Here is a 17,593-nt window from a genome sequence, read left to right as displayed (position 1 = left end):
AGACTCAAGTAAAACCTCTCCTAACTGGAGTTCCCAGAATTTCCCTTCTTTGCTAACACCTCCTCTGAGGATAGTTCTAAGTCAAATTAAGGTATCTTACATACGAGCTTTTAATCGAGAGACACCCTAGGACTTCCTCAGAAGCTAGGTCATACAGTGGACAGAATGCTAACAGTTCAAATCTGGCTGCAAACTTGTATTAGTCACATAATTAGTCACAAGTCATTCAACAGTGTTCTGCCTCAATCTCTTCATCCATAAAATGGGGATAATAGCTCCTATCTCCTAGGAGGAGTGTTGTATATACAAATGAAATAATCCATACAGCTCGCTATTTTCCTTCTTTCCTTCCTGTGGGTCTGGCAAAAGGGAAGGGAGAAGAGATGGAAAAAGAAAGACCCTCCAGAGGCCAGCTAAAAATCTGGAATCTGGTGGTACAGATTATTACAATAAACACAATGAAGCTTTATTCTTAGTTCTTGGGGCTAGTGCAGACTCACAGCCCACACAGATTAGATGTGATAGATGACATTTTTGTTGGGATGAAGAAGCCCAAAGTGATAAGTTTGTTTTGTTAAACTCAAGCAAGAAATGGAAGAACAACAGATAAATAAATTATTGTGCAATATTCTAAAGGCTTATTTGCATATCTTTGGGAAACCCTAATGTTTTAAAAATGAAAATACACAGGCCAAAATGCATGAGTAAAAATGCATGTTAATGAAGAGTGAATAATGTATTATGAGAGGACCATTTATTCTGTTGGTAAGGGCATCCGTTAATTTTGATGAAATCTCCTTTGCAACTGTTCCTGGAGCCCACACAGAGCTATGCATTTTCTTGAAGTCAGACAGTTTATCTTGTCTCATAATTGTCAACCACTTCTGCAGAGGACTCCCAGGTTATGGACTACTGATGCTTTTCACTAGCTTTGCTGTTTGGAAAAGGCTTCTTAAGGCAGATTTTAAACTCTCATATTTATGTATACTGTGTTTTAGAGCTATACATAGGAAATGTAAATGAAACCTGATTTTCAATTTGAGGATTCTCTTTTGAATACTGCCTAAAAGGCTTCTTTCCTCCCCCAGCCCCTTCCTCCATGGCTCGCATTCTCAGAATGAAAAGGGAAACCTTCACGATTAGAAATATGACCCAGAGGCTGAAGGGTGACAGACATGTTATAAGCAATAAAAATAATGGCACATAATCAACATTCAGTTTCTACTGGAGCAGCTTCCCACAGATTTATACTTTGTTGGTTTTTAATGAAATTGGAATTAAGTTGGCTTTTCTGCATATACTCAATATTTTATTAATAATAGTAATGGCTCACCTTTATATAATACTGCAAGAGCTGTAAAGCCCTTTTTTTCACGACAGTCCTATGAGGTTGGTCGGGCAGGTATTATTTTACGTCTTTTAGAGGCTATCGCAAGCGTGTGGCATATTCAGACGCAGGCTCTTGCCTTCCAAGAGCAGCTCCCTTTCCATTACCCTGCCCTACCTCTCTTAAGTGGCAGAGGGAACAGCCAGGTGGCTCAATGGATTGAGAGGCAGGATGAGCAATGAGAGGTCCTGGGTTCAAATGTGACCTCACGTACTCCCTAGTTGTGTGAACCTAGGCAAATCCTTTAACCCTGACAGCCTAGCTCTCATTGCTCTTCTGCCTTGGAACCAATACAAAGTATGGATTCCAAAACAAAAGATGAAGGTTTACAAAGTTAGCTGAAAGACTTTTCTTAATGCTTTTTTTTTTCAAGATTCATGTTCTTTCCTTCCCCTCCCCTAACTCACTCCTGTTTCCAGATCTATCTATCATCTCCAGATAGTCTGATAAAGACAGCTTAGTTGATAAGTAAGTCAAGGATGCAGAAAATCTTTTAGCTCATGCTCCCAGCTCTGTCTCTTGCAGCATGGAGTTTTTTATATATACTTCAAGACTCATTTCACACAAAAGAACCCCTCTGAAACTTCATGTTTGCACAGAAACACAAATTATGTCATATCAAAGCACAATAAAGTTATAGTTTTACAAATAACTTTCCCAAGAAGATAATGTTGGATGAGAAAAGTCTCAAGGCTAAAAATGAGCCTCACTTTATCTAAAAGTTATTTTGCAGGCCTAGAGGTGGGAAGTCCTAGGTTCAAATCTGGCCTCAGACACTTCCCAGCTGTGTGACCCTGGGCAAGTCACTTGACCCCCATTGCCTACCCTTACCAATCTTCCACCTATAAGTCAATACACAGAAGTCAAGGGTTTAAAATTTAAAAAAAAAAAAGAAAGAAAGAAAGAAAACTATGGGGGCAGCTGGATGGCCCAGTGGATTAAGAGCTAGACCTAGCAACGGGAGGTCCTAAGTTCAAATATGACCTTAGACATTGCCTGGCTGGATGACCCTGGGCAAGTCACTTAATCCCCATTGCCTGCCCCTTATCACTATTCTGCCTTGGAACCAAAGCATAGTATTGATTCTGAGATGGAAGGTAGATGGAAGGTAAGAGAGAAAGAAAGAAAGAAAGAAAGAAAGAAAGAAAGAAAGAAAGAAAGAAAGAAAGAAAGAAAGAAAGAAAGAAAATTATTTAACTTCTTTAGGCCTCTTTGCCCTTCTCTGTAAAATGAGAGGGGTTGAACTATAAGGTCCTACCATAACTCATCCATACCACCCATCCATCTTGGATCACATCCCCAAGTTCTCTCCTTGTCCACACATGGGTATGCAGTCCTTTCCTGGGCTTTTTCTATTTTGTGGATACCAGTTAGGATTTAATCCCTCCATTTGTTCTTTTCTTTAAGTTGGAACAAAAAATTTAAATCTTTAACATAATGAAATTAAAATAAATATTGGGTAAAATAAGCTAATGTCAAAAGTTGATAGGTTTGTTTTTTTTTTCCTTTCAAAACACAGTCTTGCTGAAGTAAGTCTCTTCTCTAGATCACTCATAACTAGCCGGGGTGGGAGGGATTATATCTCAGAACCTTAGACCACAAAGTCTCTCTACCTTTGTTTCCTTACATTTTCATAAGAGATGATGTCTTCTTCTGTAAATCCAGAAAATAGACTGTAGTAGTTTGTCGTGTGAATACTGCCTTTTTATTCCTAATGCCTGACCCAAGAGAGACACTTAATAAATCCATGTTGGATTAGATTAAGGTTCTTAACTTCCCTTAGGCAATTTAGTGAAGACTTTAAATATATTACTTTAAATATGTTACAAACATTCTTAAGTATTTTTAAATGCATAAAATAAATGGAAGGAAATGCTAAATTTCAGTTAGAGGTTAGTGCAAATGAAAATGTAACCTTTTCCTCATCCAAGTTTATCATCTCCATGAAAACATGGGCCTAAAGTTAAGAGCCTTTGCATTAGAGGAAGGAGAGAAATCGCAGTTTGTGTCTGCCTTAACAGGTTCTGACCATCCCCAGTTTATGAATTTATGGGAGCATAATAGTCAGGGTAAAGAACTGTGAGCCAGTCCACCCCATAAACAGCTTGCCAACAGCTATTATAAATAGCTGATATCCTGTCATGGGAATCCTTCATCCCATCAGCCCTTGGCCCTTCACCTGTGTGATTCTGTGCCATCTCTTTCCTCCAGGAGCTTAGGAACCACCATTAGAAGTTCCAGCATTATCAAGCCAACACCTTTGCACTAAAGTGATAAAACTTTTCAAGAGACCAGCCTGGTGCCAAGTACGGGCAGAAGACACATATGTGTGAAAAGCTGACCTTTAAAGCTACCCTTGTTCTATCTCATTCCATTAACCTCTTTTATTTTGGACCAGTGTTGAACATGCAGCTCAGCCTCTGAGATTCTATTAATCCTGGGTCCTGGAAATTGTAACATCATGTCACAGATATTAAAAAAAGTTAAAAAAATGATTTTTAGAATTTAATATCTGGAAGAAAGGGCATCAAACTGGAAGATACATTATCAGAAAATACTAAGTCTAAGACTATGGATTGTCCCTTAAAATATATATATGTGGTTATTTTTTAAATCTCCCTTTTGATTGTGTTTTATTGTTTCTTTCCTCTGGCTGCAGCAGTAAGCCCTTGCTATGGTGTGTCCCTTTAGGAGAACAATCTCATCATCATTTGCTCTCTTAGTCTATTTCAGCTGCAATTCAGTTGAAGTAGTCTCTTCTGCATAGCTTTTGTCCTAGAGAAAACAGAGTTCCAAGAATCTTGAATATGAAAGAACAGTGTGTTGGCACATTACAGCTAGTAAAACTCCTCCAAAAGCATTCATTTTTCCTTGAACTTTATGTTGAATTATGACTTGCAAGTACTTGCAAAGAAATATAAATACTGGGGAAAAATAAAACAGTTGTAATGGTTTTCTGGCAATATTGGAGACCTAGTACCAGAAGCACTGTGGATAGGAGTGACTATTTGCTACCTTGTGTTATTCTTCTTTTAACTATGATAATTTGAATTCAGGCATTTGTAGTCAGAAATTCCATTCCTTTATTTTGTTAGATGCTTTTAAAATGTCTGTGAGGACTTGAGGGTAAAGTAATGGCAGTTGCAAGGTTAGTTTTTAGAGGAAAATAATCCCCAACTGAAGGCTGTTCTCTTATTCTATATGTGGTCATTTAGCTTCTCATCTTATAGAAGGAAGAAATAAAATGTGCTCCTTGCTTTGCAGGAGGCATTGAAAAATTTAATAAGAGGCAGCTCTTCTTTCAGCAAAAATGATACAAAATGTTAAATACCATTACATATGGTACAATGTGTATGAATGTATATGTGTGTATATGTGATTCAATGTCCTATTAGCATAAAGTATAATATACTCAGGCTGAAAAAATTTAGAAGACTGACTACATTCATGAGTATTGACCCCTGGGTTTGAAATAGAGATTCCTACATACCTTATTTCCATCCTAATCTTTCCCTTCTTTCTTTTTCTTGAATAGCTTCATTTTGGTTGTTCCCTTTTTCACTTTCTTTTTTCACTTATCTTTTATTAAAAAATTTACATCGTATATCCCTTGCCATATGTTTTCCATTTCCCTGATTTTATTCTTTTTTCATTTGATAACATAAGACATATTAGTCTGTTTCTGACTTTTACAATTTCATTCACTTACCAGGTTCAACCAGTATTGGACATTATCAACTAGAAAAAGCAAACAGCTGCCCCCTGTTACCATCACTTCTGAATGCCTTAGTTTACTCATTGGTCTGGGATGATATGAGGGGCTTACTAAATCATTTTACAACACTTTGCTTAAAATGTACTTTGTGAATACCATGTGTAATGGTGAATAGTCAGCTTCCACAGGAAAACTCAATGCATTAGAGTCAAAACTAACAATTGAAAACATAAAGTAACAGGAAAAACATTCATGTAAACCGAAGTAAAGAAGCCACCTGTCCTCTAGCTATTTAGGCAAAATGACCTTTGGATAATTTCCTTACAATTCTGACTTTTAATGTTAACTAAAGAATCTTAGATGCAAAAAATAGATAATACAGATTAAAAAGACCAAGACCATTTTATTGCTTACTTTAATGACCCATGGGGAAAACAGTTGAAATGTCACTAAGTCTGCTGAGCCCAAAAACATGAAATCTAAAATGGTCATCCTAAGACCAAATGCTTACTCCAGTTTACAATCTGTGGTTTACACCATTAGAAAGAACTGAAGGATATGAACTCATCTCTAGAAATAAATGCAGGAGATGGCTTTTGCGCAATCTCAAGCATAACTGTATAAGAATAAGCTTCAGGAAGAGAAGAGTTAATGTACTTCTGCTTCAGTGTATAATCATACCCCATTAAAAAAAAAAAAAAGTTAAATCTCTGGGTCCATCTCCTTCTGGTTTGGATTAGAAAGGCCTGGAGGGAAATAGCTATCATTGTGAGTTCTGCATGTTATTAAATGCATCATGGAAGTTTCAGAATTATTCATCAGTTCCTGAATGATAACATGTAATAAATATGTAATAGTCATAAGCAGTGAAAAGGAAAGTTAGGCCACCAAATAATTTTATAATCTGTATGTAAGAATTGATAAATTCATCTGAGCAATGCCCGACTTTTTCATGTCGATAGCCATAGCAGGACATACATCTTCTGTCTGATATTTTGAGGCTTGGCCTTTTCAGTGTGGGAACAACTATGGTGGAACTTTTTTCCATCAATGATGTATTGGCATCTCATTTGTAAGAGTAACTGCTCCACTCGGGCACCCACCGGAACATGGAGCATGCATCCTCTTTCTCTGGGATGCGTGTAGTAGGAGACCTTTCTGATCTCCAGGACTAAGAGGTATGGCAGAGAGTTGCCTGGGCTACTGAGAATGTAAGTGACATGTCCTTGGATGTATGGTTATGTGTCTGAGGCTAGATTTGGACCCAGGTATTCCTGTCCCCACTGCTGGCCTTCCAAACCCTGCAATGTAAAATTTCTAGATTTGTCCTCCTGCCCCTGAAGGCAGTGAATAATCTGAAAAGCTAGGAAAGAGCATTATAAATAAAGGGAACATTGTGTTTGCAGAAGGTGCACACAGTATCACAGGATTATTTACTCTCGTGGCTTCGTTCTAGCCTATGTGAACTTGATCTTACAGCTTTTAAACATGGACCCCTTCCAAGGTTGACTATGATTCACCTTGAAAGCTTAGGTGGATAGTTGCCAAAACATCTGCTGCTGCAATGGCCCTCTTTCCAGTCTTGTTGGGAATCCATGAGGAGATGGAATAGAGTTGACACCAGAGACAACCTCTCCCCTCCCCTCCTCTGTGTTGTGTGGGGTTGGGGGGGATGCAAGGAGGGAAATGAGGGGTACAAGAATAGGCAGGTCGAGACTGATGACCAGAAAACAGTCGTCTCTAACATGAATCATAGAGTTAAATGTTTCTTTCCTCTTGTGTATCATGAATTCTGTTGGGTGGATAAATAATTACTATTGGACAAAAGGTTGCTGACTCGATAGCCTTCTGTTTTAAAACAGGAGCCACAGCTGCAGCCCGGAAGGAGGTTATCAGGAACAAGATCCGAGCAATAGGCAAGATGGCGAGAGTATTCTCAGTTCTGAGGTGGGATCATTTATTTTTACTCTCTGTTTTCTTATTAAGTTTATCCAATTAATTCTCAACCATTCTTAAGGATTAAAAAAAATCATTGAGCCTAGATTAGGACAATTATAAGAGTGGGGACGAGACTTGTGATGTTATTCTGCTTCAGCTTGCAATCAAGCTGCCCCTTTTGAAATTTTTGAACTCTATAGAGTCCATCTCCTTTTGATATAAATTGTTCAAGGGAATTCCCAAATGAAAAAACTCCCTTTACTAATGCAATGTGCATCTCCTTGGAGACTTAGGATCATAAAATATTGCATGCTTTACCCAGGATGCAAAGCCCAATAGGTGTTAGAGGTGGAACTTGAACTAAGATCTTATGGACAATGCTATCAGTTGTTGTACTGTTAATATTTGTTCATTGAGGAAATGCATGATTACCAAGAAAAGCTACTAAGAATTCAGTAATATTTTTAAATGAATTTTTATTTTACCAAACACATTGATAGAACATTGAGCACCTTCTAAGTCTGAATCTTGACTTAGATATTATTAGCTGTGTGACCCTGGGTAAGTCATTTAATGACTGTGCTTCAATTTCTTTATCTGTAAAATGCCAGGAATCATAATCCCTACCTTCCAGGGTGGTTTTGAGGAGGGAAAGGAAGATAATATTTGGAAAATGTTTTACAAACCTTAAAGCACCATATAAATATTAGCTATTCTTCTCCTCATTTTATAGAAAGTAATAACACATATGCTCACAAGACATTTATTCAGTCTGCAAAGGATGTTTATTATGCTGAATATCATGCTGCCTATTTTATTGAAGCGAAATCCAGGTAGTGCTCAGAACTTGCAGTTGTTCAAGCGTTCAGTCATACCCAGCTTTTCACGGCCCTAGGAACCATAGCACATTAAGCCCTTCTGTACTCCACTATCTCTGCAGGTCTGTCAAAGTTCATGTTCATTATTTCCATGACACTAAGCCATCCATCTCATCTTCTGTGTGTCTCCTTCTCCTTCTTCCTGGAGTCTTTCCCATCATTGGGGACTTTTCCAGTGAGTCCCTGTCTTCTCCTCATGTGGCCAAAGTGTTTAACCTGCAGTATTTGACTGAATAATCTGAATTAATTTCTCCAAGTATCAACTTGATGTCCAAGAGATTCTCCAAAGTCTTCTCCAGAATCACAGCTTGAAAGCATTGATTGTGCAGTGTTCCACTTTCCTCACAGCCTAATTCTCTCAGCCATGCATTGTTACTGGAAAAGCCATAGCTTTCACTCTGTGGGCCTTTATCAGCAAGGTGATATCTTTGCTTTTTACTCTGCTATCCAGACACATATGGATGAAAGGCCCTAAGGTGTCCTCATCCACAGGTCAAAAACCCCTGCCTAATGAATGCATCGTTTAATAGTTTTTTAATGTTTTAACAGCCTTATTTCAACAGAGATTATTAAAAATACATTTTTTTCTTTGTGTAATATTCTTTAAATCTGCACTAAAAGTTCCTTGCTCTTCTAGTTAAATTGATGTCTTTTAAGCCCTTCCTAGAATAAAAGCTCAATTACCCATGATAAAAAGATGACTTTTTGGGGAAAGATTCATTTTGCATTTTAATTTCATTTGTCATAAGCCTTAGACTGCAGAGCTGGCAACAGGTGAAGCCTTTGCAACCCATAAACGGGGAGGCCTCAGGGTTCATTTCTCCCCTCTTCTGAGGTACACCAAGTGCTGGATTTTAGAAAGGGAGAAAAAAAACCCTCAGATTCCTTTAACTACAATTCAAGAAAATGAACCACAGCACTGGTAACTTGAGAGTCATTATCTATACTATTCTAATAAAACTTTGAGAAGAATGAAAAATGGCTACCTAATGTTTTAGAAAATTTCTATCTAATGTATCATATTTAAAACAGAGTGTGAAAAAGCATCCTTTTTAAAAAAAGAAGTTGCCACAAGGTAATTTTTCCCATATTGTTCATTTTTGTAAGTGAGTAATATTGTAAAACCAAAACCCCAAAACATAAGCCCAAATAAACAATTTAAAAATGCTAGAAAGTATCCTTTTGTTATAAAATATTTTTCAAACACGCTTTAAGACTCTAGGGGGGGAAATGGCCTTTCTGAAGGTGATGACAAGCTTCTTTGCTTAAGGGAGCCCTCTGTTCCTAATTAATGTAAATTAATTTTAATCCCCTGAAGAAATTTTTTTAAGTTGGGAGTATATATTTGAATATATGAATTACATAATCAGTTTTCAGGGCTCTGTCGTGATGGGGGACAGGAGAGGCTAGAGGCAGAATGATACATATAAATTTTGCTAAAAGCTTAAACTCTTGATTTTGACGCCAGACTTTTTCTCACATCAAGGAAGCAGTAGGTTCGGCATCTGGGTCTTTTCTTCTCCCTTGGCTAATCCTTTTCTGTTCCATAAATGGGAAGAGGCATGTGCTCCTGGTCTCTCAAGGATGTTATATGATGGCAGACCAGTTCACCCAAACCCACATCTCTTTGACTTGGAGACCGGCTCTCTCTATGTGCTATGCTACGCTGTCTTCTCTACGGTGTCATACCTGTAAATGGTCGATGTCCCTGGAAGACCCCAAACACTGATAATATTTTAAGGCTTACTAAAATCTTTCCTTTGACAACCTTTTAAGTAGGCAGCATAATTATTATTGTTCCCATTCTGCAATTTGAGGAAACTGAGATGGGAAATGATATGTCCTATAGTGTCACTTGTTAAATAGTTAAAAACTCTTCAACTTGAGAAAGATGCAGAAATGAGTTTTAACTCAGTTATACTACAAAAATGTATCAATGATCCCTCACATTTAATCCTAGTGTTCCTTAGATTGAGATCTTTTCTCCCAGGTACTTTCCTCTGTTTCCTTACAACCTTAGAACCTGACCTCCACCCCTAATCTGACATGGGTTCAACTCAGCATGCCTAAAACAGAGTTCCTGATGCTTTCACCCTTGAACCCCTGCCTTCTCAATTTTTGTTATGGGTTTTGTCATTCTTTCGACCATTCAAATTCTCAGTCTGAGTCATCTTCACTAAGTTCATCCTTCTTGCTGGCTTTCCCAACACACAACGTCTTTCCCAACATCTTTTCCTATCAGATGCCAAGTCTTGCCGCTTTTGCCTCTTGAATATATTTTCCTTCTTTTTGTTTGCACCCATTCTTGTGGCTACTACCCAAGGTCAGTCCCTTTATCACCTCTCTTAGAGACTATTGCAACAGACATCCAACCAGACTTTCAGTTTCCAATTATTTTTCCTCCCAAACAATCCATCGTCCATACTGTTTCCAAAATAACCTACCTGTGGTCAATATCTACCATATCACCTACCAGATAAAAAAAAAATCTCTTGTGGTTTTTTTTTTTTTTTATTACCTATAGGAAAGGAAAAATGCAGAGTCCTCAGTTTGCCATATTAAAGTCCATCTAGGGGCAGTGAGGTGGTTCTCTGATTGCTCTGGGTGCTCCCTTCATTGACTTACACCCAAACCTGCCTGCGTTCATGCCCCTGCCCTGTGATCTTGGTGTGAAGGCACCCGTGGCTACAGGGAGGCCAGCTGAGTTCTGGTATAATATGAGCAGGTCAGCACCTGCAACACATTTTCTTCCTCCAGCTTCTTCCTTCCTCTGTGGAGAGGAGGAAAAAAAGAGTGGGGGTGGGGAAGAGGTAATGGTTTTGTCTTCTTTGTTCCCCTACAGAGAAGAGAGCGAGAGTGTGCTAACACTGAAAGGCTTGACTCCCACGGGGATGCTTCCCAGCGGGGTGCTCTCTGGAGGAAAACAAACCCTGCAGAGCGGTAAGGAGGCCCTGCTGGTATATCTGTCTGTGTGTCACTCTGCCCCCAGGAGCAGCAGGAGCCACATTTTTTTTTAAGGCTAAAGGAAAAAAAACCATGACTTTCCATAAAAGAATTTCTTAAATCCTCTAAGACAAACATGTAGCCCTTCCTCCTCTTCAAGAGTCCTTCCTCTAAACCTGGCCCTCAGCTCGTCCCTGATGCCCAGAGAGCCACCATGTCAGAGGTATGCTGATGGGAGAACACCACAGTTTGGCATTCTGTATCCCACAGCGTCTAGCAATTTCTCCCCAAAGACTCTGCCTCCAACTGGCACTTTTGGGGGGGAAGAGAGAGAGATTCAGGCCTACGTATCAAATGACCATAAAACTACTCCTGTTCTTACTTTGGCCTTTACTGTCTATACGACTTCATTTTAAATGAATTTAGTCTAAGTAAAACCATATAGATGGTTTGTTTGTTTGTTTTGTCATCACCTAGATTGATGTTTTGGCTGAATTAATCTATCAGTTCTGTCAAAATGGTCCATCCAGCTGTGGATATAAATTCATTCCAGAATGTAGCTGGGTGACTTTAAATGCACCCATAAAAAGGAAATGATTTTGACTATTTTAATCAAAATTTGGCAGTGGCCAAGTACACTGCAGAGGGACTAGCAAAAAACCAAATTTCTTTGATTTCCAGTTATGACGTAAATCCCATGCCAATGATAATACTCATTTGCACTGCTGTTAGGTCCCAGTACTTGGGTGAGAATATGTGGTTTTACTCTCGAATCTTCAATTTAGAATTTGTATTGTTATTAATAATTATTATTGCCATGCATGAAATACAGGCTTGTTATTATGATTTTTGTTATTTTGCTATTAATTGGAACCTGGAAAGGAGGGGAAAAGAAAAAGCTATTTAGGTGCTGCAGTCTCAGCCTCTTTATTATTTTCCTATTTCTTCCCTGGAGTTCTCTTTCTCTCTCTCTCTCTTTTTTTTTTTCTTTTTCAATTTCTGCCTTTTGAATCAACAAAATGCAGGTATTTTGATGGTTAAGTTTTTTAGTGATGTGTGAGCTGAGCAAAATGTAATGTTCAACTTTGTCAACTCAGCATACATTTATTAAGCATTTACTATATTTCATAGCTCTGTGCTAAGGACTGGGAATCCAAAGAAAAGCAAAAGACAGTCACTGCTCTTAAGGCAGTCAGACTAATGGAGGAAACAACACACCAACAAATATGTACAAGTGAGACAGACCCAGGATAAATGAAAGATTATCCTAGAGGGAATACCCTAGCATTACTTAGCAAGTCGAGTAAGGCTGTAGAGGTCCCAAGGATCATGTCTCAGCTCTGCAGGGGTAGGAGATTGGGACTCTAGTTCTGCTTTATTGCCTAATTCCTCTTGATTTATATGTGAATTTGGCCTTCAGGCAATGCAGTTATTCTCCTGTTCAAAGACAAAAACTGTTAATGCTTAGAGGAAAAATACGTAGTATTATAGCAGCAAATTACCCTCTAATTTATTGCTGAAAAGAATTATTCTAATGACGTTTTAAGACCCACAAAACCTCTCACACTGAAATATTCTTGCTCAGTAGAACATTACTGTACATGCATCATTAATTTGCACAAAGTGCACAGCTACCAAATTCACTGAAACCTACATAGTTTCTGTTAAACACATTTGGAGAAATAACATATACATTACCAGAAAATAGGTCCAGTAATTTTCATAGGGTACATCAGATGAGAATGGGGGAGTAAATTTATTTTCCAGGTAACAGTTATAGTAGAGTTCCAAATTTTTATCTTCATACTTAACATAAGTTACTATAATTCTTTGTTTTATTTTGTTTCCAGATTTTACCTTCATTTTTCACCCAAGTTACTGCATTCCTTTTAAATTTGTTCATTTCATTAAATCATTGGTTTGCTGCATTTTTTTTTTTGAATAACCAAAGGAGACATTTTGGAAAAAATGCTTTTTGGTCTTGAGCATAAAAGCCTTTAGTTCTTATTTTAAGCCATAATCAGATCACAAATTCAAGATTCATTTTCTTCTGATCCCTTGATTTTCAGGAAGGTCTGTGGGGCTTCTTGACAGAAATTCAAAGCACAAGCAGCTATGCTGATCACGTACTAGTGGGCCACTCTTGTGGGCACTTTGAAAGTGGTTATAGTTTCCAAACCAAGACAGAAAGGAAAAAATGCAAATAAAAGCTTGGGGATAGAAATTTAATATTCAAACTTCGTAGAAGTAGAGGATCTTTTTTCTTTTTTGTGTGCTTTTTTTATGTCTAAGCAAATCACCTAGCTTGGGAGGTGGGGTATATAGAATGAATAATAGACACATATGATAATGGCCCCTACGCCCTTCCCAGCACAAAAGTTATAGCTGTAGCTTGAAGTTCTTCTTGTATAATATTCTGAACCTGAGAGCATAGATAGGATTTCCTAAAAATGATACTATAATCTTCCCTGCCCCTTAATTTTTAATCTCCCTTACATTGTTTTTCCAATGATGTTCTTCTAATAATGGAAAGAAAACTGGTTATGTTCCTAACTAACAATAAAGAAAAAACTCTGTTAACATGATTTTTCCCCACTTTATATAAGATGTTTATTTTTTTTCAGGGTTTTGGGGTTTGGGGGTATGATTTTTTTGGAGGGGGAGGGAGTTCAAAAGCTCAGGGGAAACAAGTTTTTGAGAAACTATAGTAAAATCCATGTGTGTTTTTTAATCCCCTTCTCCTAAGTCGATATTCTACTATCAGAAGTTGCCAGTATTTATTGTGAAATTGTGTAAATGTAGCTTTAGGTCACTGGTTCTAGGTCCCTGCCTTTTGTTTGGCGATTTTAAAGATGTAAATAAATTAATCTATTATCACTAAAAAACTGAATACTTTTCCCAATGTACTTTGTGGGTCTGATGTACATTTTAGGGGAATTTTTTTTCTTTTTTTCCCCTTAAAAATTAGCTTGTCCCCCTAAAGAAAAAAAAAGAAAAAGAAAACAATTAATTCTCACAACTTTTTAAAAAAGGTTAATGATTTGAAAATCCTTCTGGGACCATAATCAACAAGCAAAATCCCAAAGCAATTTCAGTTGCATAGATCAACCCAAAGATGAAACTGATTTTGTTTTTGTAGCTTCTTTATGTCGTCTTCTGTGCTAGGCTCCAGCCCTTACAGTAACATCAGTTTATTAGCTCCTTTTGCTCTTCACTGACTTGTTCTTAGAATTACAAATCCTCTGCTCATTTTTCTCATTCGTTTTGCACCCCCTTTCTTCTCTTCAGCTACTGTTGAGGCTATTGAGGCTGATGAAGGTAAATTGGCCAGTCCCCTTTCTGTTGTGTCTGCAACAGATAAGGGCTCTGCTGGGTGTATTCATTTCTTTTTCTTTCTTTCTTTCTTTCTTTCTTTCTTTCTTTCTTTCTTTCTTCCTTTCTCCTTTCCTTCCTTTCTTTCTCTCTTTTTGCTGTAACTTGTACAGAGTGTGTGGGTGTTGGGCTAACAGTTGTGGCTCAGTATTAACCAATATGTTCTTGCTTTAAAGGGGAAAGTGTCCTTTCTATGGTTTGTTTGTTTTTTTTTTTTCTTAAAGTTCTAATGTTCTAATTTGTGTACATTTTACTGAATATCATCACATGAAAAGAAAAAAAATGCATGACTGATGTGGGGTGGGAATTATGGCAGCTAATAATAAATGCTGAATTCACACATAACTGAAAAGCCTTATTCTTAGGGTGGAACCATGGTCCTCTGAATCTATTTTTTTCAGCCAGACACGTTAAAAGGAGAGAAAACATTTTAACATAGACTTCAGAAGAATCTAGTCAAACGTTCATTGGAATGGTGCTTCATTGATTTTTATTTCTGCTGATCACCTATGATATCGTTGTAGTAGCAGAACAATTAGCACCAGCCAAATCTTAGAGAAAGACCAAAGATGTCTAGCTGCCGTGAAAGAAGCTTATTAGAGAGGAAAATCGATCAAGGTTCATTTATTGAGGGCCCACTTGCTGCAATGCACTGAGCCAGATACTGTGAGAGACACAAAAAGGGACAAAACACAGATCCTCCCCTGCAGGAGTTTTAGGAAAACCAAGTTTGCTCCTTGACATATTGCTTTGATTTACTCTAGTGTTCTTTAAATACTAAGAGATATTTTTTTAACATTTTAACAATATTCACACAATATGAAGAAATTTAAGAGAAGAATTTTAAAGTTCCCCTTTAAACCAAATTCTTCAGTTGTATTTTGTTCTTGCAAGATGACTTTTTTTTTTCTTTTCCCCCAAATTGTGTAGTTATTAGTCCCTTGTATGATGTGAAAATGTTATTCTAGACACTTCCAATTTGGTAATGATTTTGAAACAGTGGGAAAAAAAAATGATAGCATAGTAAGAGAAAATACAACTGCATCTTAAATAGCAGTCAGTCAGCTGCTATTTATGTGGGAATTATCTATTCCTAATGGCAAATTCTAATCTGCAGTGTGCATTCTCGTTAATAGTTTGGCTGTTTTCTGTGGTTTCTGTGACTCTGTGTCGTGTTAAGTATACTACCAATGTAAATTGCTAATACTCATTGTCTGACCAGCAACTACAGCAGAGCACATTCTTCATCACTAGGAGAGATGTTAACCTTCTTGGAACCCAAAACTTGAATATGGAGCCCCATTCCTGAACTAAACATTTTTCAAGTTTTATCTTTAATTGCCACCCAATGGTGGCTAATATAACAAAATTATTGGATAAGTTATATTTGCTATGGAAGTTTGTCTTTTTTACATAAAAAGTGCTAAAGAATTCATAGTAGTTTAGCCAAAGAGTAGATCCACTTAATGCCATCCTTAAATAATTTGCTTAGGCTTCAAGTTGGGGGCTCATTAGACATCTTTGCTTTTATACAATTTATTTCTAAATTAAAGAAGAATTGAGAAGCTTTGCTATGGGCCTTGGTCTTTCTCATTTCCCCATCTCCCTCTCACAATTGACTAATCACCATTATGCTTTTCCAGTTTTTAAAAAAAAAAATATATATATATATATATAAATCGTGTACTATCTACTCTATTGAACTTTTAAACACATGTGTGTTTCCATATTTTCCTACTTCTGGAAGGGTACTATAGAAGGAAGAAAATTGGCAAAATGTCAGTCCAAGTTGCTTTTCTTGCCCCCATGTCCAACTTGAGTAGGATACTGGTACCCAGAATTCTTCTTTAAGAGATTCATGGAACAGCGTAGCCCAAGTCAGCATTGGTGATTGGCCCTTGATTATCTGGCATGTTCTTCGCAGGATTTAGAACAAACTGACGTCACTGGCTCCCCATTAAATATTTTGAAGTTGATGTCCTTATTAAATGATTTATCAGTTATATTTGTATAAATGCTTTATCTGATGCACATTGAGGATGAGGGGAAGTAGACCTAATTGATTTGGATAAAACCAAATCCATTTCTTTAGATTTATGCTAAAAGCTGTCAATAGTATTTCCTCCTGCATTTTACTTCATTTTCAAAGTACCCTTGTTTAGAAATCCTCTTAGAAATAGGTCATTTGGGGTTTTTTATTCTTTTCCAAATCAGGCAGTAATGGATGCCTGGTGACATCAGTTTGGACTTTTCACATCACTGCTGAAGGGCAGGCTTTTTTTTTTCCTTCTTTTTTTCAACTCACTGATTTGATTGATCTAGATTTTTACGAGGTTTCCTCTCATTCTGTCACCCCTTCCACATTTTACCAAAGTTAAGAAGGGAAAACATAGCTGAGTAGTTTCATTCTTCTCTATTGAGTTATGGCTTTTGGGCCAAGATTTCTTTCGGGGATTTTAAGACAGCAAGGGAAGACCCAAGAGTGATTTCTTTCCCAGTTCTCCCTCGCCTCTACTTTAGATTCTTCCAGTTTTTGCTTAATTTTCTCTCTAACGGAACGAGAAATCCCATTGCATTCATAGGTACTACTTCAGTACTACAGAGGGGAGGTGGGGTGGAGAAAAGAGAAATATTTTCTTTCGAGTTTGGAGCTTTCACACCATGCCAAATGATGTGCACGATCAATTGCTGTGCCTTAAGAACCGTTCCTGATGGCCAGTCTAACTTACCTGTCCACTCCAAAGTTCTTTGAGCTGAACTCATGAAGACAAGAAAAATGTTTACTGTTTGACTTGCTCAAGAGGACATTTTGATTGGCAAGAGACATTGGCTGTTTTCAAACCCTTAAGTTTTCTCCTGGTATGGTAAGGAGTCTGTCGTGTTGTCTTCAGGTCCTGTCACTTTGTTCTCCACTAAAGGAATCCTTCCCTCACTGAGCAATCGATAAGTGATATGATTATGTTGTGGGGTCCTTCCATGTTCCTCTGACTAACTCTTATATTTTTTTTAATGATCTTCTGTTTAGCTATCAAAGGATTTTCACCACAACATAAGATCACTAGCTTCGAAGAAGCCAAAGGCTTAGACCGAATTAATGAGAGGATGCCTCCTCGCAGAGATGCCATGCCCTCTGATGCCAACCTTAACTCCATCAACAAGGCTATCTCTTCAGAGACTAATGGCACTGACAGCAATGGCAGTAATAGCAGCAATATTCAGTGACCATTTCCCGTTCACTTTTCTTTTTCTTCCTCTTTTCTTCCTCTTTTCTTTCTTTCTTTCTTTCTTTCTTTCTTTCTTTCTTTCTTTCTTTCTTTCTTTCTTTCTTTCTTTCTTTCTTTCTTTCTTTCTTTCTTTCTT

At 37.5% G+C, this 17,593-nt stretch overlaps 1 protein-coding gene across 1 annotated transcript in view; it reads left to right on the top strand.

Annotated features, from left to right (window-relative positions):
* The window catches only part of PPP3CA (protein phosphatase 3 catalytic subunit alpha), a 242,692-nt gene extending 225,222 nt beyond the window's left edge, over window positions 1–17,470 (top strand). The window contains exons 11-14 of the mRNA XM_044681627.1: window positions 6,965–7,049; window positions 10,761–10,858; window positions 14,150–14,179; window positions 17,259–17,470. Of these exons, the coding sequence (XP_044537562.1) occupies window positions 6,965–7,049; window positions 10,761–10,858; window positions 14,150–14,179; window positions 17,259–17,455 (410 nt within the window). The 3' untranslated portion in view covers window positions 17,456–17,470. The remainder of the gene's footprint in view (window positions 1–6,964; window positions 7,050–10,760; window positions 10,859–14,149; window positions 14,180–17,258) is intronic.
* Window positions 17,471–17,593: the final 123 nt, after the last annotated feature.

This window comes from Gracilinanus agilis, chromosome 6 (genome assembly GCF_016433145.1).
Source record: "Gracilinanus agilis isolate LMUSP501 chromosome 6, AgileGrace, whole genome shotgun sequence".
In the NCBI taxonomy this organism is placed as follows: domain Eukaryota; kingdom Metazoa; phylum Chordata; class Mammalia; order Didelphimorphia; family Didelphidae; genus Gracilinanus; species Gracilinanus agilis.
This window is presented reverse-complemented; position numbering and strand designations above follow the sequence as displayed.